We start from the raw sequence: 27,473 nt of genomic DNA, 5'->3' as shown, positions 1-27,473 counted from the left end.
CGTAAGATACAGACTGAACTTAGCACTCTGTTGCTCACATTGTTTTTTCTCAATGTTCTACCGAGGATTTCCCTATAACTGTTCACCTTGTTCATTTTTGACAGAATTCTACCAGGGATTTCATTCGTTTCTTGCACTTGGTTGCGTGGTATCGGTCACACGGTTGCTCGCACAGTTCACACACACAGTTGTTCCCCGGTTCGTGGAAGCACTTGGTCTTGCATATTTTGTGGTGGTATCCATGCACTGCTATTGAGTTCACTAGGTGTCGGAGATCTTGATTTGCGTCGGCCCAGGATCTGTTTGTCACGGCTTCTGTTGTATAAAAATCCAACCATATGTCCCTTCTCTTTTTCTCCCTTTCGCGTAGAAGTTTCTTTGAGCTGTCGGTAGATGGGAGCCTCATACATAGGTCTTCTATGAAGAAGGGTTCCCTGGCGAGTTCGTATGCTAGCCTCGACTTTGTGTATTTGGAGATACCCAAGGTGGCTTTCAGAAATCGTGACTTCACTGCTTCCAGAGTCATTAAGTCTTTTAGGCTCAGCTTTTCCCAGATGAGATCTATTCCGTAGGTTGCGATGGGAACTATTTTTACGTTGAACAAGGCCATGGCGGTTTTGAGTGATATTCTGGATATTGCCTGGATGTCATACATGGCTTTTGTGGCTGCTGCTGCTCGGGATTTTAAATGTATTCTAAATTACCAGGCGGTGGTTTGCAGAGTTAGACCCAGGTATTTGAAGCTGTTAAAATAGTTCTGAACACCCATTACAAACTCCACGGTTTGTAGATTGGATAGAGTAGATACAGTCAGGCTGGGCAACTAAAAGCGATACGGTGCTTCAACACATACAAAAGTCAAGTTTAGTGATTTAAAAAAACTCGTTGAGTTGTCTATTTCAAATGATTTCGTTGCTGCTGAAAGGTTTAGCTTACATTTATTAATAAATATAATTTTTATTTTATTTTAGTAGGTTATTTTATGACGCTTTATCAACATCTTAGGTTATTGAGTGTCTGATTGAGATGAAGGTGATAATGCCGGTGAAATGAGTCCGTGGTCCAACACCGATAGTTACCAAGCATTTGCTTATATTGGGTTGAGGGAAAACCCCGGAAAAAACCCTCAACCATGTAACTTGCCCCAACCGAGAATCGAACCTGGGCCATCTGGTTTCGCGACCAGACGCGCTAGCCGTTACTCCACATAATCTATAGGTTTTTTTTTTTTCCAGCAAAAGTAAGAGGTAGATAAAATTAATTGCTCATATTTTCTACACAATCTTAAAAATTCTGGCACTGGCCTATTACACAAGAAATGACATTTTTTGCATCGCTAGTTCACCACTCATTGCCAAAACTTTAAAGTATGTTTCCACCATTTTGTTCTTGTACAAGTAACAGCCTCTCTTCAATGCTGTGTACAGCAGCTCTGAGTTCGTGTTCTGGAATATCTGCCACAGTGTGTGCGATGGAGTCCTTCAACTTACCAATCGTCGTAGGTTTGCTCAAGAACACTCTTTCCTTTAGATAGTCCCACAATCAATCATGTCCTGGGGTAATGTCTGGCGATCTTGCAGGCCAAGTTACAGGAAAGTGCCTACTGATAACACGACCAACAAAAATGTTATCTAAAAATTCTTTTACTGGGTTAAGGATGTGAAGAGTTGCACCATCCTGTATAGATGTGATATTTTCAATGTTTTGAAACCAATATAAGTTAATTTTGAATCGTATTCAAATAATATTCACCATTTCCTGTAACAGTAATATTTTACTGGTGAAAAATTGCGTTCACATTCGTAATAACATTGAATAAACCCTATATGAGTTTCCACAAATAGAAATTAATAAAACATATATTTGCTTAAATTAATTCGTTAAAAATATGTAATTACAACAGAAAAAAAAAAACAGAAACAACAAAACTCGTGTCATGATGGTGCGAAGAACCCCATTCCTTGTGCAATAAGCCAGTGCCAGAATTTGTAAGATTTTGTAGAAAATGATGATAATTAAAGAGTCTTCTGGAGGACGCCGGCCACTACGAGAGGGTTGTGGCGAGTGAAGCAATCTTGGTGACGCCCAAACCTACGTATGAACTACCTACTACGAACTACGTCCTTGGGACACTTGCGAATGTTACAACGTTCTTACGTTCAGTGCATTATATTATGCTTAAAGTTCAAAACTCTGTGCACAATAATTGTGTCCTTTCATGTTTAAATAGATTCACACAAGCGGTTTACTCGGAATCTGATATTAAACGTGCTTATTGTAAAATATCAAAGTAGTTAATTACGTAATATATTATTTTCCCTCTCACATAATGAATAATACATTCTAAATTTTTAATATGTCTCTTTTTATTATTAATTTGAAATATGGAAAATATGTTTGTGGTAAATATTCACTTTTTGAAATCACTGAAATCACACTGTTCTTATTGCACAAGAAAATATCTACGTTCGTAAGTATTTTGCAGTACGAAACTGTACTTTAAAATTGAAAAAAAAAAAAAAAAAAAAAAATCGGTATTCACAAATTACCATGATTATACTTTTTGCTTCCCTGGAGAAACTGTACTATAAAATTACAATAATAACATTGTTTTATACACTTTCAAAAAGTACCTAAAGTTAAAAATAGTAAAGCAAAAAAAAAAAAAAAGTTGTTTCTTCTGAAACAGAATACATGCAATGCAATTAAATAAGCTAAATCTTATCTAGCCTTCAGTATAATCTTTTCGCTGTAAGAAAAATTCTAATGTAAACAATAGCACGTGACTGAAGTGAGGCTTCATTGGCTGCAGTTTGGCGCCATAGATTCTCAGTACGTGTTCCCGCCTACTGTTGTACATTCTGTTTCATGTTAGACATTTCCCGTTACTCGTCAAGTAGGCCTAACCTCACTACTATGCATTCGTTTGCTTAGGAAACATTTATTTTATAATTACTGTAATTAAATTATCACATAACTTATTATATACCGTACCTTTAATACTATTTGTTTTTCCGCTTTTGAGAGGGTTTCCAATCTTACGACTAATAACCACACACACCGAGGATGCAGAAGCCGTACTACAGTACCACATGCTTACGTGAACAACTACGAGCTCAAGTGACGCCAGCTTGTTACAAGAACAGACTACCTCGGTATTACTGTTGGTATTCATCCGCGTTCATAGTACATAGCAAAATATAAAAGTAGCTTTTCTTTTACATAGCGTTTTACATATGAGTGAAGTTATATGTTTCATCGTATTTAACAATTCAATTTTTTTATTTTCAAATAATACAAGATTGTGGTTTCCAAATACGAACTATATTTTCCTGCGTCATGTGAGTGTTTCGACTGGGAGCCAATCATGGGTATGACAGCAACGTGCTTATGTTTACATTAGGATTTTTGTTACAGCGAAAACAGTATAGAGTCTCCGCCATTTTCACTTCACCGCAGTTATGTTCTGTTTGTAAACAGTTGGTGAATCTTCTTCTGTCGTCTTCGCTAGCATTTCCATATTATCTCTTATCCTTATTTTTGTAGTAATGCTGATTATTAAATGTTTCCCATCTTTAGATTAAACAGTAAACATTATCCTCTGCACTTTGGCGTAATCCTTTTTCCCCCCTTGTGTCAAAATAATGTCTTGAAGATGAAGCCATCGATTCTCCTGCTCCGCCCACAGCCATCGCAACCTGAACTCCAAGCTACCTTCCACTTGAGTCAAGCCATCTTTAACTTGGAGCTCTTTGGTGAGCTGTCAATCATCTGACCACTGCAGAAGAGTCGAATCGTGGCTATGGAAAATACCGTTAAATTTATGGCTCGCTTTGACAAACCTGAATTAAAGTTGCCTCTTACTATTGAAAATCCCTATAGGCCTACATTTGTTAATAAAACATATTTGTGTTTGCAAAAGTTATAGTTAAAATTAGTAGAATTGGAAAAGAAAAAAAAACAGTGAGTCGCTTCTGAATCAGAATATAGATTTTGTAAAACTCTTTTGTGCGAGATAGTGCGTATTTGCTTGGTTTCCGCACAAAAACCAATCCGCGGAAAGTCTAAAATTCCCAATTCAGTATTCCCAACCTAACACACATAACAATTTCCCTCTTCTTACCGCTTAAGTGACATGTTGATTTTACTGCTTTAGGCTTTTAACATATTATTTTTAGAGACGTTCAATATAGTAATAATTATAAATTGGAAACGTACCACTGCAATGTCACCTAAATTGCACTGTTAATTATTGTTTTTAAATATTTTTAAAAATTAAGTAAACTCTACAACTCCACTAAAGTTGCTGCATTCGTGATGCAAGTAACATTAAGGAAGCCGTGAAAAAATCGACAAACTTGCCGATGTTATTACTGCAATATGTTATATAAATAATATTGTTAAAATATTAAAATGAAAAATAAATCATTACATAACCTTACCGTTTGTTTTAAGTTCGCATTTATAGACTGGGAGAAAAAAAGACAGACGTATATCACGGCCTGCTGGAGTATAGTAAACACAGAAAACATTTTAAAGCAACAATGTTGAAGATAGATATTTTTGTTTTGCAAATTTGCCGTCATTGAACAGAAACCAAGATGTAGATTTCATTGCAACTAATTAGAAATTCCTCTTTCAGGTATGTAATAAACAATCTTCGCACAAAATAATGTACGATATACGAGCGGTATGTTTTCTTTCAATTCTCGGAAATTAAAAAAGCTCAACTACGTTTCGCTTTTTCAAACTTTTCCTCGAACATGAAAACTTCAACATACCGCTCTTGTAACGCATATTACTATTTAATAACAGATGAGGCACGTGTCATGAAAAATATCATTACTAATTTTCACAACATTCGTACGCGGACTGCTGAAAATCCACACGCAGCCCGTCAAGCTGATTTCTGGTGCACTTTTCTCTCAATGTTTGGGCAGGGATTGTAGGCCACAATTGATTACGTCTACTACACTAAATCAAATTTCTTACATATATTCTGACCGTGGCACTTTGATGGCCATGAAGCATGTAGTTTCTTCCCGATGGTGCGTCCCTTTACATAAACCGCAGGGTTTGGCTATATGTGAACCGTTCCATTGGATTGGACGCGGAGATTTCAAAACTCAAACCCTTAGATTTCTCTCTTTGGGATGAAATGAAAAGCAGATCTTACCGTCACATATATATATATTTTTTTTTCCTGTAAAGCTGAAATATAGAAAAATGGCCAAGAGATTATTATTCCGCATCTTCTTGTGCTTTATTACAAGGTTTTCGATATTGAGTTCCCTTCCACACGTTATGGACAGACAAGACGGACAACTAGATAGTACGTAAGTAAATAAGAGGAATGAGAGAAAAGGATGGATGGTTGGGTTGGAATTCAGATACGATATCTATAGTTGCATAGGTCTGTCAGTGTTGCCAATTCAGCGGTTTTCCAGCTAAATCTAGTGTATTTCCGCGTTAGGTTAGCAGATAAATTTGGCCAAATTTGTATTGTTAATGTAGGGATTTAGAGGACAATTGAACCCTCATAGGAGCAAAATAATCTCTTTCCACAATGATAATATATCAAATTTGTGACAGTTCCACAAATTTATAGCAAGTTTTCAAGAAGTGAATTCCCAACATTAAGATGTGTAGGTTAGTTGGTAGGTAAATAGAGAGGCATAATGAATATGGATGGTATATAGGTTCATGTGTGGATACGTAGATAGAAAAAGATTAAAAGAATACACTGTCTGATAGATGAATAGGCTACATTTATACGTATTTATTTCAACATAAAACGCTTATGTCAAATGGATCAAATGTTATCAAGTTTCAACATGTGACGTCACTTGCTTCGCAACAGTAATGAGTTACGTCATACTATTTTGACGTCACTTGCTTAGCAATGGATCAGAGTCTTGTAATTGATCATGGTGTTTGCTAGAAGGATAGATTTACTTTCTTGCATGAATAATTATACTTCTTATTTCTCTTATCATAGACCCATAGGCTATTAGAGGCTCTCCATCAAACTAATTAAGATGAAACACAGTAATTCCATTGTCAATATCTGTACATAAATAACAGGCCTATGGTGTATATTCAATGAAGGAATAAAAAGAAAATAATCACTAATAAATAATATAACATATCAATTGCATTAAAATTTGTTTCACGCACAATCGTATTCAATCCTTATAAATAAGAAACAGTTCCTTAAAAATCTAAGAGAGACTTTATCGATCCTTCCCGCACGTGCATTCTCGATTGTTCACTTGCTCATTGGAGCCTGTTGCACTTTCGGTGCAAGGTAAGGTTCTTAAATCTCATGCTTTTGCGTACAAGACCTTATGTGAAGTGTTTGCTTAGCTTTTAGTGAAAGATGTTCAATTTGTAGAGTCCTATAACGCAGCATCTCTCCTTATAAGAAGTTCTTCAAAGAGACTGGGTATTTTGGACTCTTGTTTCTTAACAACCTGAACTTGAATATTCAAGGAATTTCTCATGTATTTCCTTAATAAATGCGTAGGTCTAACACACAATAATAAGAGAGATAAATTGCCATAAATAACGCCTGAATAAGTGTAACAAATCTCAGTTTTGCGCTTCTACAGAATGTAGGGATGCAGTTTGAGCTATTTTAAAACGCACACACTGTCATTTGTTTCTCTTTCTACTTTCTTCTCATATAGGTTATTTAACGACGCTGTATCAACTACTAGTTTAGTTAGCGACGATGGAATTGGTGATAGGTAGATGATGCCGAGGATTCGCCATAGATTACCTGACATTCGCCTTACGGTTGAGGAAAACCTTGGAAAAGACCCAACCAGGTAATCAACCCAAGTGAGAAATCGAAGCCACGCAGAGAGCTGCCGTGTTTGTTCGTATGAAATCGGGTAAGCAAGTCCAGGTAAAGATCTCGATTAGGCCCCCAGGGGGATTTAAAACTCCATGCTAGGTATGTGTAACAAGGAAGTCTCTTGTTAAATTACGTTGTCAGTTCTAATTTAATAGGCCTAATTGTGTGTTATTATCCGTGAGAAAATTACAGCGAGTTTTACGGAATAGAGGAGAATGTTGCAAACTTACGAGGGAATTAAGCAATGTTAATTGGCATTGCGTCATCTCCTAGTATTACGAAATGTGACGTTAGTACTTATCTGCCTCGTTATCTGTACAGGCTACATTGAAAAAGAAGTGTACTATTTAAAGTATCTTTTGCAGTGAGTAATTTTATTTCAGTCATCTTCTAGCTAGGGAATAAGTAATTCTTGTAATAGGCTTAAAAACAAAGCGTCGTGTAACGTGATAAATATTATTATGTACAGAAGTTACACTACTTCTTGTTTTGTAATTAATTGTAAATGTGTTTAATTTCAGCTCATATAAAGAATTAAATTTAAGTGATTTGTCACATCGTTTGTTTTAAAGGTAAGGAAGGTATAGAGATTTAATTTCTTTCACGACATCTTTATCTCATACAGCTATAATAAATTTCCCCGTTCCTTCATCATTCTACGCACAACGTCACACACAGATGCGTGATTGCTATAATTTCGAGTATCTCGATTCTTCTTTGTAGGTTTGCCATACGTCTTATTATCTATTATTATTATTATTATTATTATTATTATTATTATTATTATTATTACTACTACTACTGCTGCTGCTACTGCTACTACTACTACTATTACTTCCACTACTACTACTACTTCTACTACTACTACTACTACTACTACTATTACTTCTACTACTATTAATACTACTACTGCTGCTGCTACTGCTGCTGCTGCTACTACTACTACTGCTATTATTACTTCTACTACTAGTACTACTACTGCTGCTACTGCTGCTACTACTACTACTATTAATACTACTACTACTGCTGCTACTGCTGCTGCTACTACTACTACTATTAATACTACTATTACTGCTGCTGCTACTGCTGCTGCTACTGCTGCTGCTACTACTACTACTATTACTATTACTTCTACTACTACTACTACTACTGCTGCTGCTACTGCTGCTACTACTACTACTATTACTTCTACTACTACTTCTACTACTACTACTACTACTACTATTACTTCTACTACTATTAATACTACTACTGCTGCTGCTACTGCTGCTGCTGCTACTACTACTACTGCTATTATTACTTCTACTACTAGTACTACTACTGCTGCTACTGCTGCTGCTACTGCTGCTGCTACTACTACTACTATTACTATTACTTCTACTACTACTACTACTACTACTGCTGCTGCTACTGCTGCTACTACTACTACTATTACTTCTACTACTACTACTACTACTACTGCTACTGCTGCTGCTACTACTACTACTACTATTACTTCTACTACTACTACTACTTCTACTACTACTACTACTACTACTATTACTTCTACTACTATTAATACTACTACTGCTGCTGCTACTGCTGCTGCTGCTACTACTACTACTGCTATTATTACTTCTACTACAAGTACTACTACTGCTGCTACTACTACTACTATTAATACTACTACTGCTGCTGCTACTGCTGCTGCTACTACTACTACTATTAATACTACTACTACTGCTGCTGCTACTGCTGCTGCTACTGCTGCCGCTACTACTACTACTATTACTATTGTTTCTACTACTACTACTACTGCTGCTACTGCTGCTACTACTACTACTACTACTATTAATACTACTACTACTGCTGCTACTGCTGCTACTACTACTACTACTATTAATACTACTACTACTGCTGCTACTGCTGCTGCTACTGCTGCTACTACTACTACTACTATTACTTCTACTACTACTACTACTACTACTACTGCTGCTACTGCTGCTACTACTACTACTACTACTATTACTTCTACTACTACTACTACTGCTGCTACTGCTACTACTACTACTACTACTACTACTATTACTTCTACTACTACTACTACTACTACTGCTACTGCTGCTACTGCTGCTGCTACTACTACTACTACTATTAATACTACTACTACTACTACTGCTGCTACTGCTGCTGCTACTACTACTATTAATACTACTACTACTGCTGCTGCTACTACTACTACTACTATTACTTCTACTACTACTACTGCTGCTGCTACTGCTGCTGCTACTACTACTACTACTATTACTTCTACTACTACTACTACTACTGCTGCTACTGCTGCTGCTACTACTACTACTATTACTTCTTCTACTACTACTACTACCGCTGCTGCTACTGCTGCTGCTACTACTACTACTATTAATTCTACTACTACTGCTACTACTGCTGCTGCTACTGCTGCTACTACTACTACTACTATTAATTCTACTACTACTACTACTACTGCTACTACTACTACTACTACTATTACTTCCACTACTATTAATACTACTACAGCTGCTGCTACTGCTGCTGCTACTACTACTACTATTACTTCTACTACTACTACTACTACTGCTACTGCTGCTGCTACTACTACTACTACTATTACTTCTACTACTACTACTACTACTGCTGCTACTGCTGCTGCTACTACTACTACTACTATTAATTCTACTACTACTACTACTGCTGCTGCTACTGCTGCTACTACTACTACTACTATTAATTCTACTACTACTACTACTGCTGCTACTACTACTACTACTATTACTTCCACTACTATTAATACTACTACTACAGCTGCTGCTACTGCTGCTACTACTAGTACTACTACTATTAATTCTACTACTACTACTACTGCTGCTGCTACTGCTGCTGCTGCTACTACTACTACTATTAATTCTACTACTACTACTACTGCTGCTACTACTACTACTACTATTACTTCCACTACTATTAATACTACTACTACTGCTGCTGCTACTGCTGCTACTACTACTACTACTACTACTACTATTAATTCTACTACTACTACTACTGCTGCTACTGCTGCTACTGTTACTACTACTACTATTACTTCTACTACTACTACTATTAATACTACTACTGCTACTGCTGCTGCTGCTACTTCTACTACTACAATTAACTGTCATATTATTGTTGTATGTTTTAGATACCGGTATTATTATAATTCTTATTACTGTAATAGATAAGGTTATTATATTCAATTAATCTCGCCGGGCGGAAGAGAAGGCCTGTTGGCCTTAGATCTGCCAGATTAAATGAAAATAATAATGATTATGTTAGTGATAATTTGGGCTAAGAATTGTACGCGCTTCATGCGCCTCTGACTTAGGTACCAGTACGTAATTGCGTTGGATGGGAGATTTCAGTGTGTTTCGTTCAGCAGTGAACTTTAGTTTTGATCGGTTACATTACGACCGAATACTGCTATTCGTAACAGGCAACATTCAACGTCTTGTAAAGAAGAATAACAGCAAGATGCCGAGGACGAAATTTGTAATAATGATTCAGATTTTGAGATAAATAATGCTTGTGTAAAATATTTCAAATATTTCCCCATTGTTTCTGCATAAGTCGAACGAAGTTTCTTTAGATATAAGGCTGTGTTTTCTAGCAACAGGCAGTTATTCTCCTTTGAAAATTTGAAAATGTGGTTTATTATTCACTGCAACAATATATGAAATGAAAAAATATGTAAAACAAAAACGTAATACACTATCATATTAGCATAGTGAAATAATAAGGCTGATACTTGCCAAAGTTATATTAGGTGGATTTTCTTCAGACAGAAAATAAAATGTCTTTAAAATAATGCAATTTTTCTTTAACAAAGAAAATGATACCTTTATTTTTTTTTTTAGCAGATAGTTGTGTTTCGAAGTCAAAGGAGTGGCTTTCAGCCACCCAAATGCTGAGGATTAACTTACCGTGATGATAAGCACGAGTTCAAACGAACGAAAGACACTGCGTTAACTTACCCCAACTCTGAGACGTAGGGACGCCTAGTGCTAATGATGACGACAGACATTGACGACAAACGACGGACTACGATAATGATAATGATATTAGGCCTATTACTATTACTACATCCAGGAGAATCGGGATGTTCCGTATTTTTAAAGTTAGGCTATCTCTTTTAGATGCTACGAGTATATTGTTATTCATAATTTCGCTTTGGTACGCCATTTACTAGTCATTACGGTTTACAAGATGCATTCTCTATCTGTGTGTGATCTGTGTTCTCTGTTCCTTGTGGGTCATTCTTTATTGTTTGATGAGGCAGTGCTGGTTTATTTATGACAGTAAACTTGTCGCAAAATCGCAAACTGTATCGTCTTCGGCGTGTATCTAGGCCTATTGTATTCCAATAGAGCACGAACTGTTCCCTTCTGCTGCGCCAGGTTATACAATGTGCACAAGCCACGAGGTGTCTCTTCTGCTTATAAATAACTAATCGAAGCCTAATTGAGATTACGTTAATATATATATATAAAGTGATCAATTTGACTTTTGGGACAAGTTGCCGGTTAATATTACTTCCTACTCTAATTATATTTTACACTAGCCGTACCCGTGCGCTCCGCTCCACCCGTTAGAAATAAATATAAAGTAATTAGGCCTACATAATTAAAATAGGACGTTTGATCCAGGGAACATTCGTGTTTGATAGAAGGATAAACCGTTTAATATGTTACTTAATTTAAATTGTCTTTAAAAAATTAAAATGTGATAATTTTCATCCAGAGATCACTCATTTGGTGCAATGACAATTCCTTTAACATGTTTCTTAATTGTTATTAGGCAACCATAGTTTAATGAAGATTGACATATCATTTAGTTTTATTGTGTATACTTTATATTACTTGGTATATGGTTCCATTGAATTATGGTAATAACTTAATTTTAACCCTTGCTTTCTACGTCTTCAGTAAATGGCGTTTGGCCCACTATGGTTCTGAACCCTACAAATAACTTAAATAGTGCTACAGCATATATAGTGATATGTAATTATATTTCTTTCTTTCGAAAATCTAAGAATTCACGATCTCCTATGTACCATTGCCATGGAATGAATAAATTTGCTTTTTTCTTCCTGCTCAAAAATTTTATATTTTGCACACAGGAGTTACTGCAGGAACAACAACGCTATAATCTGTGGTGGCGATGAAAATGTATTGTATTGTTATTTTAAAAGTCTTGTATATCCTTAAATATCAGTCCTATCAAAATTTTGCATAGAATATAACTTATCGGAAATCATTTTTAAAGAAACTTTTGTTATGTAACATTTTTCACAAAAATTAATAATAAGCGAGATATTTCGATTTATTTAATTCAGGCCCGCTTATAACCCCCCTTTTACTGTAAATAATGTATTTTGAATTCCATATAGCCTAAAATCTAAGTTACAACGAACTTAATTTATATTCCAATTTTAATCGAAATCCGTTCAGCCATTATCGCGTGAAACGGTAACAAACATCCAGACAGACAGACAGACAGACAGACATACAAACAAAAATTTCAAAAAAGCGATTTTCGGTTTCAGGATGGTTAATTATACATGTTAACACCAATTATTTTTGGAAAATAGAAAATTACCAGAAAAAGTTTGGCTACAGATTTATTATTAGCATAGATGTAATTTTTCAAACCAGATGACTGGTAGGAAAATAAATTAGGGTCTACGTAAACAGTAGACTTCAAGAATTAAATTCTTCTCCAGCTACTAAACGCTTGTAATTTATTAATCATATCATGATGTAATCACACCCCTGCGGTGGCTGAGTGGTCAGACCTTCAGCCTGTCTCGCAGGCGGTCCGGGTTCGAGTTCCTTATTGCGGACAAGGTCGCAGTTGGGGTTTGTCTCGGGGTTCTCACGTTTCACCATATTAGGCATCTACATCATCCCGTCAACATTTCTCCATTTCGTTGTCATTCCATGGCATTCCGGTTGGCGAAGCACGGAGGGAGCTGGCCTAGGGACGAAGTGGGTTTGCCTCCTCGATACCTGGATACGCAGCGAACCTCAGTGTAGTCAGCTGATGTGGGTTTGAGAATGCGCCTAGTTTGAGGGTTAGCGCAATAGATCGTGAAAGGTCGCAGTGCTGTTTGATAGTGTCCCTCCCGAAAATTGTAATTCAATTCCGTGATGTAATCATTAGCTACGAACCAGATTAGAGCACAGTAACCATTCTGAAGACGCAGACCTTCAGCCTGTCATGCAGGAGATCCAGGTTCGAGTCCCGGCCAGGCCTGGAATTTTTAATTGAAAAAATTAATAGTGACATTTATGGCGGACAAAGTCGCAGTTGGGGGTTTTCTCGGGGTTAGAGCGTGAAAGCCGCAGTGCTGGATCGTAATGCCCCCTTCAGAAAATCCCTTCCATTCCAACCATTCTGAGGACTGTTCTTACGTTCCACAAGTAGATAGCTTTTAAGTAGCAGTCTTACTAATAAACCGTGTATAGTTTTTATACGAGACTTATACAGAGTTGAGACAGAAAACGTTACTAATAAACCGTGAATAAGCTATGGACGTATAAACAGGCTGTAACTATACAATGGGAATTGCTTTGCAGTAGTTATATACACGAAACCCCTTGTTTAAGCGTTATATATAGGGAAAAAATGGCCGCCCCTTTAACAGCTGTTCGTATCGACTGTCATTTTATGATGATGTTTACCTTGTAACCACAGAAGAACAAACCAAAGATCATAGAATTATTAGAATAATATTGCTGTAGCTTGTACTCTTTGACCAAAATGTAGTGTGGTAATCGATTAGAGCCAGTTATACTATCGATATTTAACACGCCACACTAGAGCGCTCTACCGGATCCAATAGAGAACCTCAGATATTCTATTACCTTTCGTAACGAAGTAATGACAAAACTATGACGTAACTGTGTAACAGTTATACTGTTATACATGACGTATGTAGTGATTATTAGTAAGGAATTTACACACGACTTATAAACGAGCTACTCATTGTATAAGTATAAGACAGTTAAACGTCTGTATATAGAGTTTTTATTAGTAAGACCGTAGGGCTATACTCTGCTAAGATAACAAGAACTTTAAAATTAATCCCGATTTCAATTAAATTGTTTCTCATTATCTTTCTGGATGAATCGGTTAGTTCGAAAACGTAACATGTGACATTTTCGCGCATGTTACTTTTTTCAACCGAATGCTCTTTACTCTTTCCTATAACATATTTTTATTAAAATCATAAGAAGTCACACGTTTAATCTATAGAAATGAATAGTAAACTGACTTTTAGTTTGATTAACGTAATAAATGCTACTAAAGAAGTTTGCGCAGAACTGTACATGTTACGTTTTCGAAATAACCGATTCATTTATAGTTTGGCATGGAATGCACTGTTCAACACAACGCCTTTTGTCAACAGATACAACTATGAAGATAGCCGTTGTGAGACACAGTGGTCCAGAACACACCTCCTCAGACATAGTTGCAATCCAAGGAAAAATGTCGGACGCGGGATTCGAGTGCGATGTACAGGACTGGGATGATCCACATGTTCGGTGGTCTCAATATTCCATGATTATTCTGACCTCTTTGGTTGACTACGTCGAACAGGCGGAGGAGTTCTTGTTGTGGGTGAAGAATTTGGAAGCCTCTCAAAACCCATGCAGATTGAGAAATAATCCACGAATGATTCGGTGGAATTGCAACAAGAAGTACCTTCTGGATCTGGAATCCAGGGGCATCAGGATTCCGGTCACCATCTGGCTGGATCCAACTTGCACTGAGAAAGAAGATATCGGTAAGAAGATACACAACGGCCTGCAGAAGTACGGAGGTGCCGTAAAAGAAATCATTGTGAAGAACATCGTGGGAGCAGGCGGGGAAGAAGTATGGAAGTGCGAAACCAACGACGGCAGAGCACTGGACAAGATCCAGCAGCAGCTGATGTCTCCAGGAGGGAGATTCGGCGTCATGGTGCAGCAGTTCTTGCCGGAGATTTTGACATATGGCGAATGGTCGTTAATTTATTTCGACAAAGAATTCAGCCACGCTGCAATCAAGAAACCTGCAGCCAATCAGACCACGGAATTTCGAGTTCAGAACCATTACGGTGGCACATTTGAGATTGTCTCTTGTGATCGCGTGCCAAAAGCGTTGATTGATTTCGGACACAGTGTTATATCAACAGTGGAGGACGACTTGCTGTACGCTCGGGTGGACGTCGTCATGCTGGCAGACAACACTCCTTGTCTCATGGAGCTGGAGGTGCTGGACTGTTTCTTGTTTTTGAGTGAGCCCTCACACATGGACAAGTACTTCAGTGCTATCCTGAGACACCTTTAATAGTAATATGCGTTACAAGAGCGGTATGTTGAAGTTTTCATGTTCGAGGAAAAGTTTGAAAAAGCGAAACGTAGTTGAGCTTTTTTAATTTCCGAAAATTGAAAGAAAACATACCGCTCGTGTATCGTACATTATTTTGTGCGAAGATCGTTTATTACATACCTGAAAGAGGAATTTCTAATTAGTTGCAATGAAATCTCCATCTTGATTTTTGTTCAATGACGCCGAATTTGCAAAACAAAAATATCTATCTTCAACATTGTTGCTTTAAAATGTTTTCTGTGTTTACTATACTCCAGAAGGCCGTGATATACGTCTGTCTTCTTTTTCCCCAGTCTATGATGAGTCTGGAATCTTGTTGATTTTTTTTTCACGGCTTCCTTAATGTTACTTGCATCACGAATGCAGCTACTTTAGTGGAGTTGTAGAGTTTACTTAATTTTTGCAAATATTTAAAAACAATAATTAACAGTGCAATTTAGGTGAAATTGCAGTGGTAAGTTTCCAATTTATAATTATTACTATATTGAACGTCTCTAAAAATAATATGTTAAAAGCCTAAAGCAGTAAAATCAATATGTCACTTAAGCGGTAGGAAGAGGGAAATTGTTATGTGTGTTAGGTTGGGAATACTGAATGTGGAATTTTTAGACTTCCCGCGGATTGGTTTTGTGCGGAAACCAAGCAAATACGCACGATCTCGCACAAAAAGAGTTTAACGTGGAGGAGCATCAGAATGTAAGCACGCCTCGAGAACATCTTCGGCACATTAGACGATATCTGTGGTGCACATTCACAGATTTTTCTCCTCCCCATTTAAGGGAAAAGTGCAGATGCCGACTTCTGAGAAGATGCATACTTCGTAGTGAACCGCATGCTGTTGATTTTCTTCTGAGCATTTTTTCCACCTTTGTACTGTACCTGTAAGATACGTTTTTTGACCGGATAACTTCAGTCGTGAGAAATAGTAAAATAAGCTAAGAATGGCTCACAAGGAAGGCTCATAAAGTGATAATTTATTTACAGAACGATTTTCCCCCGTACGTTCCATTTGAAATAAGAAACCTCTCTAAATTTCTACATCCGGAGAAGGTCTAGCCTTCGAGATATGATTTTTTAAAATAAACGCTTGACACTCATTTAGGGGCTACTGTCTGTGATCTTAGCATTCTTTTGGTAGACTTGTGGACCAGTTACCGAGGTAGAGAGACTAAGAATAACTCCAGAAGGGAAAACGGTGAAAGTGTTGACATTCCAAAGCACACAATTCCGATTGTTCAGTCTCTTGACGTTCATGGCTTTAGGGCTTGGAAAAATTTAATTCGGAAGTTCTCTGTTAGTGTTTTGTTAATTCGCACGGATATTATATTGCATCAGAGAGATAAAGTAACAAAATTGCAGTCTTAACATTAATTAGTTTTCATCTCGTAGATATGTAAGTACGGTATGGAATAAAGCAACAAACCTGATAAATTTACCACTCCTGTAGAATTCTGTTTTCATGTTAAGCTCTAAAGCTGACTGTTGTTGTTAGTCAACTGTTCGAAGATAGGTCTCAACTTCACAAGTAAGTGACACCAATAAGGCGCCCCTTGTGAGGGAACTAAGCCAGGAGAAATTTATTTTTCTGAAATATTCGTGGTGCAAAATTTCACTGTGTTTTGAGCATTTTAACGATTTCCAATACTGTGAACAGTACAGTCAGTAATTTCAGGTATGTTTACATTTTCTTTTCAAAGACTGTTCTATAGTCAATTTCATGAATATTATGTAGGCCTATCTGGTGTAATTTTCATAACTTATATTATTTAAGGAGATTTTGACAGTTCGGTATACAGCTAGATGAGATTATTTCCTGATATGTCTAGCACATAGCACTGTTTGCATTAGCTGTTATAGCTCTGGATTGAAAATTATGAAAAAATCATATCTCGAAAACTAGGCTCTTTTCGGACGTAGAAATTTATAGAGGGACTTTCTTATTTCAAATGGAACGTATGACGAAAAATCGTTGTGAAAATCCATTATTACTTGGTGAGCTTTCTTTGTCAGTATGTATTAGAGTGAATGTGATGTGTGTGCTTGGGAGAATATTTAGGACTGCTTTGCAAGGTTCTGAAATCTAACAATACTGAACCGAACGTAGAGTGAACCGCGCGCTAATTTGTAGAAGTAGCTTAGGCCTACTACCAATGCGGATACTGGATGAAAACATCATATGAAGGGATGGGAACATGACTTGTATGTCATAGGCCTATAAAGTATAGGCCAAGGTGGGGTGTCACAGTGTTGTTTTATTTCATTTTATTTTAAGATATGAACATAACAGGCCAACCAATTACAATCTTCACTTATAGCTAAATTATTAAATACAAAAATTAAATATATACTGTACAGGGTGTTTAAAAAATACGGGGCATAATTTCAGGTATATATTTCCCACATGTAGACAATCAAAATAGTTCATTACAACATGTGTCCGGAAATGCTTTATTTCCGAGTTATGGCCTTCACAACATTGAAATTCACCGGAACGTTTTTCTTTCCGCAGGTCGTTGCCGTCAAAGGAGACATTAAGAGGGCATTCTGACAGTTCATTCCGAGGCGAAGGTTACATTCAGTGTTGTGTAGGCGTTAGACTGTGCGACATGTATTCAAATCAAGAGCTGGCAGAGATAGAGGTGGCCCAATTGCTTGGCCTCCACGCTCACCTGATCTGAACCCTCTCGATTTCTACTTGTGGGACCATTTAAAATCATTGGTTTATTCGTCTCCGGTGCCTGATTTGGAATCCCTTCGGAATCGAATTGTAGCATGTTCTGAGGACATACGCAATACTTCTGGAGTTTGGGATCGTGTTCGCAGTTCAATGAGACATCGATGTGAGGTCTGTATTTAAGCAGGAGGTGGACATTTTGAACATCTTCTGTAATGACAACGACCTGGGAAAGAAAAACGTTCCGGTGAATTTCAATGTTGTGAAGGTCATAACTCGGAAATGAAGCATTTCCGGACACATGTTGTAATGAACTATTTTGATTGTCTACATGTGGGAAATACATACCTGAAATTATGCCCCGTATATTTGAAACACCCTATATATATATATATATATATATATATATATATATATATATATATATATATATATATATACACCTCTGCAGTTGCGAGCGTCGTTAAATAAAACATAACATTATATATATATATATATATATATATATATATATATATATATATATATATATATATACACATTTCTTTCAGTTAAGTCTATTAAGTGAATGTACAATAAAGAGCTTCGCCGTTATCATTAAGTACAAACAGCAAAAGGATACAGACATTATCAGGTTTGCTATTTTTTCTACTCTTTGACTTCAGATAATTATTAACCCTATTGTGTTGTGCGTTCAGTTGACTGGAGGAATATATTTACAGATTCTTGACAGGAATGGATGCCGCGTCTCTGGCTACAGTCCTAGCGAGCTGACCTTTCATCCAGGCGGCTCGGGTTCGATTCTCGGTCGGGTCGTGATGGAATTTGTGATGAACAAAGCAGACGTTGCAGAAAGAGTTATTATCGGGTTCTCCCGTTTCCCTTTATCATCATTGGTGGTAGTAGGGGTTTCCGATGCTGATATATGTATGTATGTATGTATGTGTCTTGATAAGAGTGGGATTAAATTAATTTAAGAAATCTATCCAAATAGAATATTTCAAGTATTTGAACATTAAGATATTTTTGTAGGCACGTACTGGGTTACAAGAACGTGTTGTTCATTCTTTACCCTGAGTTGCAAGAACGTCTACCTACTAACAATGGAAATTAAACATAAGCGTATCATAAACACAGAAGTTTGCGGCCAGGTTACCAAATGGGATTTGCAAACTCCAAACTTTCATGCTTATGCTTACGTGATTTGCAAACAGAACACAATCGTGGAGCGCTGAAGTATATGACAGAATATGAGGAAATGGTGTCGTTATTATGTTTCCATGGTTACAAAGTATCTTTGCGGTTATCTTTATGTTCCCACCGTGAATGGTATATGACTTCTTGATTTTACCGTAACGTTTACATGTTTAAGTTAACGTTTATGTTATGTTTAATTTTCATTGTTAATGAGCCTTGGTTTCGTAAATTGTTGTGTAACTTACAGTCTGGTTTTGGTTCTCTCAAAAGTTAATGCTGTAAATAAACTACCAACTTCGAAAATAAAAAGTGAAGCTTGGATTTGGATTCCTTGCATGTCAAGGTTAATAATTCTCCCCTTCATCTTTCATTCTTCCTTTCCTCTTTGCTTTATTTATTCTCATACCTATATGAATAGCTAGTTCCATGTTAATTCGCAAGTCTGTTTGCACGTTCGGAAATAGATTACCTGTCAGAACATGTTGATCTAAAAGCGGGGGGAACAACAGTGCACTGTCAGCGAAGTAGATTTAGCTGTTTGTAAATTTACAACAATGACAGACATCCAGTCTATATCTCTCATATCAGACAAGGTTTTTATTAATTTACTGCATAAATATATAATAATAATAATAATAATAATACTACTAATAATAATAATAATAATAACACAGAAGTACTGGTATGTCATTTAATTTTGTAGGTTTGTAAATCTGTCCAGACATTACGTGCGATATGGCAGTGATCGATGTGTGAACAACAATGACATTTGTGTTGTACCGTTACCTTCTAGAAACCAATACATACTACAAACAGTGATTACCCTGGGGGAAAGGGTCGCGACATGATTTACAAAATAAGACAAAAAAGGCCTTATTAACATACAGTAAGTCTACATTTATGTCGTACTTAGAAACAGAAACATACATAACATTGGACATAAAAATAAAGAAATGTTTCAGTAGTTACAAAGTAAAAAAAAAATATAATTAATGCTATCTTAAAATAATGTGCCTATTTTTAAGAAATTAGCTTCTCAAATCTGAATTCTAAGCTTATATTCGATACACACATTGATATTATCATTTTCATTTTCAAGTAGATTTGTCACTTTTGTTTTGATGCCAATCATAGTCTAGAAATTTATTTTGAATAAAGACGAGTTTGAAAATGTTATCAAAAATTTAAGAGGTTCTCTTGTAAACTCAAGATAAGATATTCTTGTATTATTTTGATCAAAAACTGGTCTACGCTCTGCAAAAAAAGCATAGTTTCAACATTCCATCAGTAGGTAGGCCTACAAGTTTCATTAAGTCCTTCCTTAATATGTATTTTTTTAACCACTTGAACACAACTCTGTCTAAAAACGGATTCAGTATCGATCTGTGACTGTCGTAATTATTTTGGGTTTCTTCAGGAAATACTCAAAAAGCTGTTATTCAAAATTGTGCAAACTTAATTGCATATCCGCAAAAACAAATTCAGTAGGTTGTCGAATCATACTGTATGTACCATGCTAAATTTTCCATGAATTCTTTAAAACATCGGAATTAATCAAGTTTATTTTTGCCAAGTTATGTCGACCAGAAATCAAGTTTCCTTACAAATCCTTAGATTTTATCTCTTGCTGTTCAAGTTTATTTTGTTAACATCTTGCCTTTTCAAATTACTATTAAAATGTTGGAAAAATAGACTGTATCAACCAGGAAGGTCAGTTTAAGAAGTCAAAGAGGTACTGGAAAATAGTTTTGCATCTTCCGATTTCTCGTCTTGTGGATACCCATACATCAGAAGTTGGGTAGTATCCACTGGTTTTGAGTAAAAATTATCATTTTTTTATTTTACAAGGATTTGTATTTTTTGATTGGGGTTCAAGTACCTGTTAGGTAGTGAGGATCACAAACAAATAGCTCTCACAACCGTGTGTCGCGTCTTCAAAAAGTTTGGGAACCACTTCCTAATAAGAAATCATATCCACCACCACTATAGAAGATTTAAGAAGAGTGTTTCAATTCATGTAGAATTAGGAATGTAGACGGATAGAATAGACTTGATCATTAGAGATACTTCTGGATAACGTTGAAGTATCTGTCCATATGTGCAGATTCTTTCAAATATAATCGACAGTCTAGCACTTCCAGTTCTATAAGACAAGGCGTATTGCCAGCTAACATAACGACGTCAACCCGTGCATATAGCAACCCTTCCTCCATCTTGGCTATGATGTTATTTCCGAAATCCAAAATCGCTTTTGGCACGCTGTTTTGAGGTACAAATTGAAGTGTGCCGCCATATTGTTCGTGGATTCGAAATTCCGTAGACTGGTTGGCTGCAGGCTTCTTGATTGCAGCATAGCTGAAGTTCTTATCAAAATAAACCATCGACCATTCACCCTCTGTAAAAATCTCCGGTAGGTATTGTTGCACCATGATGCCAAACCTTCCGCCTGGAGACATCAGATGCTGCTGGATCTTATCCAACGTTTCCTGGTCCATTGTCCTGTCATCACTGACCTTACACCTCCAGACACTCACCCCGTCGGCACCAACGATGTTCTTCACTACCACTTCTTTCAGAGCACATTCATAATTCTGCAGACCGTTGTATATTGCTTTTGAGATATCCTCTTTTTGTGTGCAAGTTGGATCCAAACAGATGGTGGCCGGAATCTTGATGCCTTTGGATTCAAGTTCCAGAAGATACTTCTTGTTGTAATTCCATTTAATCACTTTTGGGCTATTTCTCAATCTGCACGGGCTCTGAGTGTCTTCCAAACTCGTCACCCACTGCAGGAACTCCTCCACATGTGACACATAGTCAATCTGACTGGTCAAAATAATGAGGGCATATTCAGACCACTGAACGTTTGGATCGTCCCAGTTCTGAACCTCGCATTCCAGACCCTCTTCCGACATCTTCCGTTGAATTGCAACTATGTCTGCGTTGTTGTCTTCTGGACCACTGACCCTCACGACGGCTAACTTCATGATTATCTCTGTGGAAATATTGATACAAGCTCTTAGTTTTGAGTATTACAACCTACAATAAATTGAAAAGTGTTCAAATTATAAAAATTACACACTAAAATGTCACAACATAAGATCATGTAACTGAAATACAGCGTTAAGTTACGAAGAATAAGTCTAAGTGTAATGAAGTTGTCTAAACCACAAGGAGAAATCTTGAGAATAACCTCGTTAGCTATAATCATACTTAATGCTAATCAGTTAATAATTAAATCATGTTGTTACTGATTATTTAAAAAAATTTAAGTAGCGAGAGAAACATTTAATTTTTTAACTGTGCTGCTGAAATAAGTAAGTTTGCTACCGGTCACGTGATATGTTAATAGGCCCTACTCATACTAATACCAATACTGACGTTAAATTTTTTCTAATTTTAAATGAAACGCCAGCGTATTTATTTCGCTCTCACTGATAATGAATGAAAATTTTAACGTCACAGACATGAAGCCCTAGTTCGTTATTCCTACTCAGACGCTATATGCTAAATAAAGCTACTGACTGGGAATAATTCGTTAGGTATAACAAATTAAAAATGCCTGAACTGGAATCAGCAAATAAGACGTAAACTTTAGTCCAGTGAGATCAAATAAATATAATTAATGACATTAAAATATACAGCTACTACCAACACGTGATTGTTAAATGTCTAAATCCTTCGGTAGAAGAAAGGTTAATTTCCGAGAAGACCTCTTTGCTAATTTTTCTTTACTATAAAATATGTCTACGGAGAGACCTAATAGATTTAGAAATATCCAACGTCTCGTCTCCATCATCATCAGAGAAAGCCTCAACTTGTATATTCAATTTCTTTATTTGTGCATAGGGTCATTATTTACCACCAATATTCGAATTGAAGGGGAGAATTTCTCCTTTTCTGGATTTTTCCCCCAAACTTCTGCATTCCTGTGTTCATTTATTTGTTTTAATATTAGTTGTAGCACACCGGCCTGAATAACGATATTTTCCCTGAAATTGAATTTCCGAAAAATTACTTTTATTTTCTGTGCGGCGGTCAAAACATTTTCACCTCTAGGACTGAATTTGTTCTAGTGAACTTTTTTCTTTCGTTTAATTATCACCATGCCCCATAACGCATAGTCATATTACATGGTTTATTGAAGCTTGTTTATCAATTATGTGTTCATTGGTGTCCCATTGTCTTTTGCTTCACTGTTTCGTGATTTTGTTATTATTCATTATTCTGTTATATTATTTTATGTTATTCACTGTTGAATGTTCTCTATCACTATCACTATCTTTGAGTTAATTATACTTGTTCTATTTACGCTGTTTACATATATACTCTTTTAGTAATTGGATCTTCAGGAACGAAGAAGAAGATGGCAGAGCTAGCCGTCGAAAGCTTGGAAGCTAATCTCCAACTCACCTGGCTGAGAACCCGAGAAGAGTTATTCTACATCAAACGCCGGGAAAGCCTCAAGTCATACACAATAAAACATGTTATAATAACATTTACACAGATTTTAAAAACAAACGTTTTCGCCAATTTTGATTGGCATCTTCAGGTCGTGTAGGTCGAATGAAACATGTTATAAAAAGTGAACACTTGGTATATGACGTTAAAAACAAAGTTACAACTGTAATATCACTTAAAAACAGAGAATAGAATAAAGCAAAAAGCCTCCACGATGTGTGTAGACTTGGTATATGACGTTAAAAACCAAAGTTACAACTGTAATATCACTTAAAAACAGAGAATAGAATATAGCAAAAAGCCTCCACGATGTGTGTAGAATCACTGTGTTGAAAGAGGCGTGTGTGAACCAAGGAAACAGCAAAACTCTTCTGTCATTGCAGATACAGTTTTCAAGATAGATTTGAAGATGCTACGAACAGGTCGGTCGTGTGGCCGTTATGGAGAGCAGGAAAAATCCTGTAAATTGTAAGGATAGAATGAAAGAATATTTAGAAGCATTTAAGTATTATTTAAATCTTCTAAAACAATACTTACAAAAAATGGAAGAACGTCTTGAAATCCATGAGGCCGGCGACACGACTGATCTTTACATTAAGTGGCAGCGTATGACGAAAACTGTATACGTTGCACGACTAGTGGATGAGTGAACGTTACTTGCGTGTGATTTTAAACAGCGGGTTATTTGAATTTGGGTATTGTTCGTTAAGGAGCGGGCTATCATTATTATTAGAAAAGGTGGTAATATATAGTTCCTCCGCAGCATTCATATAATATTATGATTGTTAATAGTCTTTAAGACCTGAAGGGCTTCTTCTATGCCAGTAAGTTCGTGATTAAGGGAAATGAGATGCGTGGCAAACTTTGATTTATTCCTATTGAATTTGAAGTCAGAGACGTGCTCCTTGTATCGCGTGCGAAAATTCCTTTTTGTTTGGCCAACGTATTTACTGGGACAGTTTTTACACTGTAATAGATAGATACCGCTATTGGCAAATTTATTGTAATTTTGAATGTTATTGGGAATTATATTATTAAGTTTGTTGCTGGTACGGAATGCTACGTTAATTTGTTCTTTTCTAAAAAGGTTACCTAATTAGTATGACACATTACCGAAAAATGTCATGGGTTTCCAGTGGGTGGTTTTAGTCTTTTTCACAGAACTTATTATAGTGCTATTAGTTTTGGTTTCTGCTTTAAATTTATTTAAGCGTTTTCTTATCACATTGCTAATTAAATTCTTATTAAAGCCATTGATTTGTGCTAAATTTACAATGTATCTATATTCAGCCTGATAATTGTTTCTGTTTAGGGGGACTTTGAGCAACCGGTCAACTAGAAAACGGAAATTACTAATCTTATGTGTGTAGGGGTGATTGGAATCAAATTGGATGGAATGACTGGTGGTTGTAGGTTTCCTATAAATATTATAACAAACAGTGGAGCCTCGAATGGCTATGTTCAAATCCAAAAAGTTTATAGATCTATTATGTTCTGTCTCACAAGCAAATTTTAAATTAGGATGCAGGTTATTAAAACTTTTGAGAACATCTTCGTGGATTGCACTACTACTATTGTAAAGTATGAGGGTATCATCTACGTAACGGGCATAGAAGAGTATGTTATACTGAGTAGTTAACTTGGGAACTTGTTTACATTCCAAACTTTGTAAGAACACTTCCGAAAGGAGACCAGATAGGGGATCGCCCATGGCTAAGCCTTTAGTTTGTTGAAAAATTTTGTCATTGAAAGAAAAATAATTCTGTTTTATGGAAACGGAAAGTAAGTTGGCAATTTGTTCTATGATGTTGTGATCTATGTTCTTCGATCTTAATTTATAAGCTGCAAGGCATTTTTTAAGAAATTATGTAAGAATTTGTTAATTTTGTGATTAGGGGCCCTAACGCTATTCACCACTGGTCTCATGGAAAGTACACTTTTATGTGTTTTCGGGAGGGTTCTTAAAAATGGTGCACAAGGGTTTTGTACCATATATTTATGCGCATTGGAATTCGGGATAATTGTTGAAGTTTATTTAATGGCTTGTTTGATCTGTTTCTGAAATGAATCTGTAGGATCACTTTTTAATTCTATTACATCATTTTTATGTTTATTGCCTTTGAAATTACATACCATGATTCATCACCACCTTAATCACCAATATCATAATCATTAAAAGAAAATCTAAATCAGCTACAGTACATGAACACACACGGCAATAGAAATAGAAACCCAACAATAGTCCACGGCCTACTGATTCATCCAAAGATCCTACACACGCAATATTGTCACAGATGTTAAAGCGTGTAGGTATAAATAAATGTCTATAAAAATAAATTAATTCAAGGCTAAGAAGTCTCGATATTTTGCTGCCTCAAAATACTTTGTCTACGCTGTTATCCCTAAGGCAATTTGTATGTATGTATGTATGTATGTATGTATGTATGTATGTATGTATGTATGTATGTATGTATGTATGTATGTATGTATGTATTTATTTATTTATTTACACTGCAAGTGGGCAAGCACCCAGTGGCAGTGGTATACACAATACAAACAATACACAATAAAATGATAAGCAATACACAATAAAATTTACAATTATTATACAATACACAATACAATTTTATACACAATAGAATAAGAATACACAATACAATTTAACACAATAATTACAATTAATAATAAAACATAAATAAAATACCTAATTTTACAATACAACCTACATAATTATGTATAGGCCCTACATAAGTTTCAATAGTCTTTCACTTTACTCTCATCTCACTCACTGTAGTGGCACTATGACGCATTTCACTGACACTTTAGCACACATTTCACTGACACTCTATAACACATTTCACTCACACTATAGAACACATTTCATTGACAATATAAATTATCACTGATCGGAACTATTCACTGCACTGTAAAACCATAACTTTACTGACTCACCTCGCTTCACTGATACAACAGTTCAAATAAGTCAAATAATTACACCCTTATGCATACTGTACTTATAAACAGAACTACATTTAAACTAAACATTTCTAGTCTAAGGCCCTCTTACACGCTATTTTTAAATAATTTACAATTCAAACCAAAGAAGTAACTCATCAGGCTAAATAAATACATGTCACCTTAAAAAATTAAATGTTAAATGTCACCTTAATTTTAATTTGCACTTTATACACAACTTTTTAAGTTATTCTTGAATCTCCTTAAGGAAGGACAGCCCTCAAAGACCGCTGCAGGTAGGTCATTTCAATCATTCATAGTTCTATTTAAAAATGAGAATTTACCTACATCCGTTTTCTGTTTCCTACATTTGATTTTAAAATCATGATCGTTCCTACCATAGTACGTTGGCTTTTCTAACCGAGCCGTTATGTCTACCCATACTTTCTGACCTAGATGTGCTCTATACAATGATGTTATGCTAGTTTTCCTACGTCTGTTTTCCAAAGTTTCCCATTTAAGTTCTTTTATCGTATCGTTTCCATCTTCTCTTTTACCTTTAACAAATTTAGCTGCTCTATACTGGATTCTTTCTAAGGAATTTATCTGGTATATTCTATAGGGATCCCAACATGTAGTTCCGTATTCCATTAACGGTCGCACTAACGTTAGATATGCTATTTCCCTCGATTTGGGGCTAGCCTTTCTCAAGATTCTCATAATAAAGATTAATCTTTTAATCAACAAAAATGGATCAACGATAATAATGAGATATAAACAGGGGTTCTTCGCCTTAAATATCAACCGTGCAGTGATCACATTCACCTCTACTCCGTTGCTATCAATAGTGAAAAGCAAGACGTGCAGTAAAAGTCTACTGCAGCGAAAAGGCACTCAGTT

At 36.1% G+C, this 27,473-nt stretch overlaps 1 protein-coding gene across 2 annotated transcripts; it reads left to right on the top strand.

Moving 5' to 3' along the window:
* The first annotated feature begins 3,740 nt into the window (after nucleotides 1–3,740).
* On the top strand, nucleotides 3,741–18,351 carry LOC138716407 (cycloserine biosynthesis protein DcsG-like). Of its 2 annotated transcripts, none has more exons than XM_069849471.1 (2): nucleotides 3,741–7,223; nucleotides 14,322–18,351. In XM_069849471.1, the coding sequence occupies exon 2, from the start codon at nucleotides 14,330–14,332 to the stop codon at nucleotides 15,242–15,244; it is 915 nt and encodes a 304-aa protein (XP_069705572.1). In that variant the 5' UTR covers nucleotides 3,741–7,223; nucleotides 14,322–14,329; the 3' UTR covers nucleotides 15,245–18,351. The 2 variants fall into 2 exon arrangements, with proteins under 2 accessions (XP_069705572.1, XP_069705571.1); XM_069849470.1 differs by lacking the exon at nucleotides 3,741–7,223 and adding an exon at nucleotides 7,236–7,431.
* The last annotated feature ends 9,122 nt before the right edge of the window (nucleotides 18,352–27,473 follow it).

The sequence above is a fragment of the Periplaneta americana genome, chromosome 16, assembly GCF_040183065.1.
Source record: "Periplaneta americana isolate PAMFEO1 chromosome 16, P.americana_PAMFEO1_priV1, whole genome shotgun sequence".
NCBI lineage: Eukaryota > Metazoa > Arthropoda > Insecta > Blattodea > Blattidae > Periplaneta > Periplaneta americana.
The sequence above is the reverse complement of the archived record's forward strand: the minus strand, read 5'-3'. Positions and strand labels throughout refer to the sequence as shown.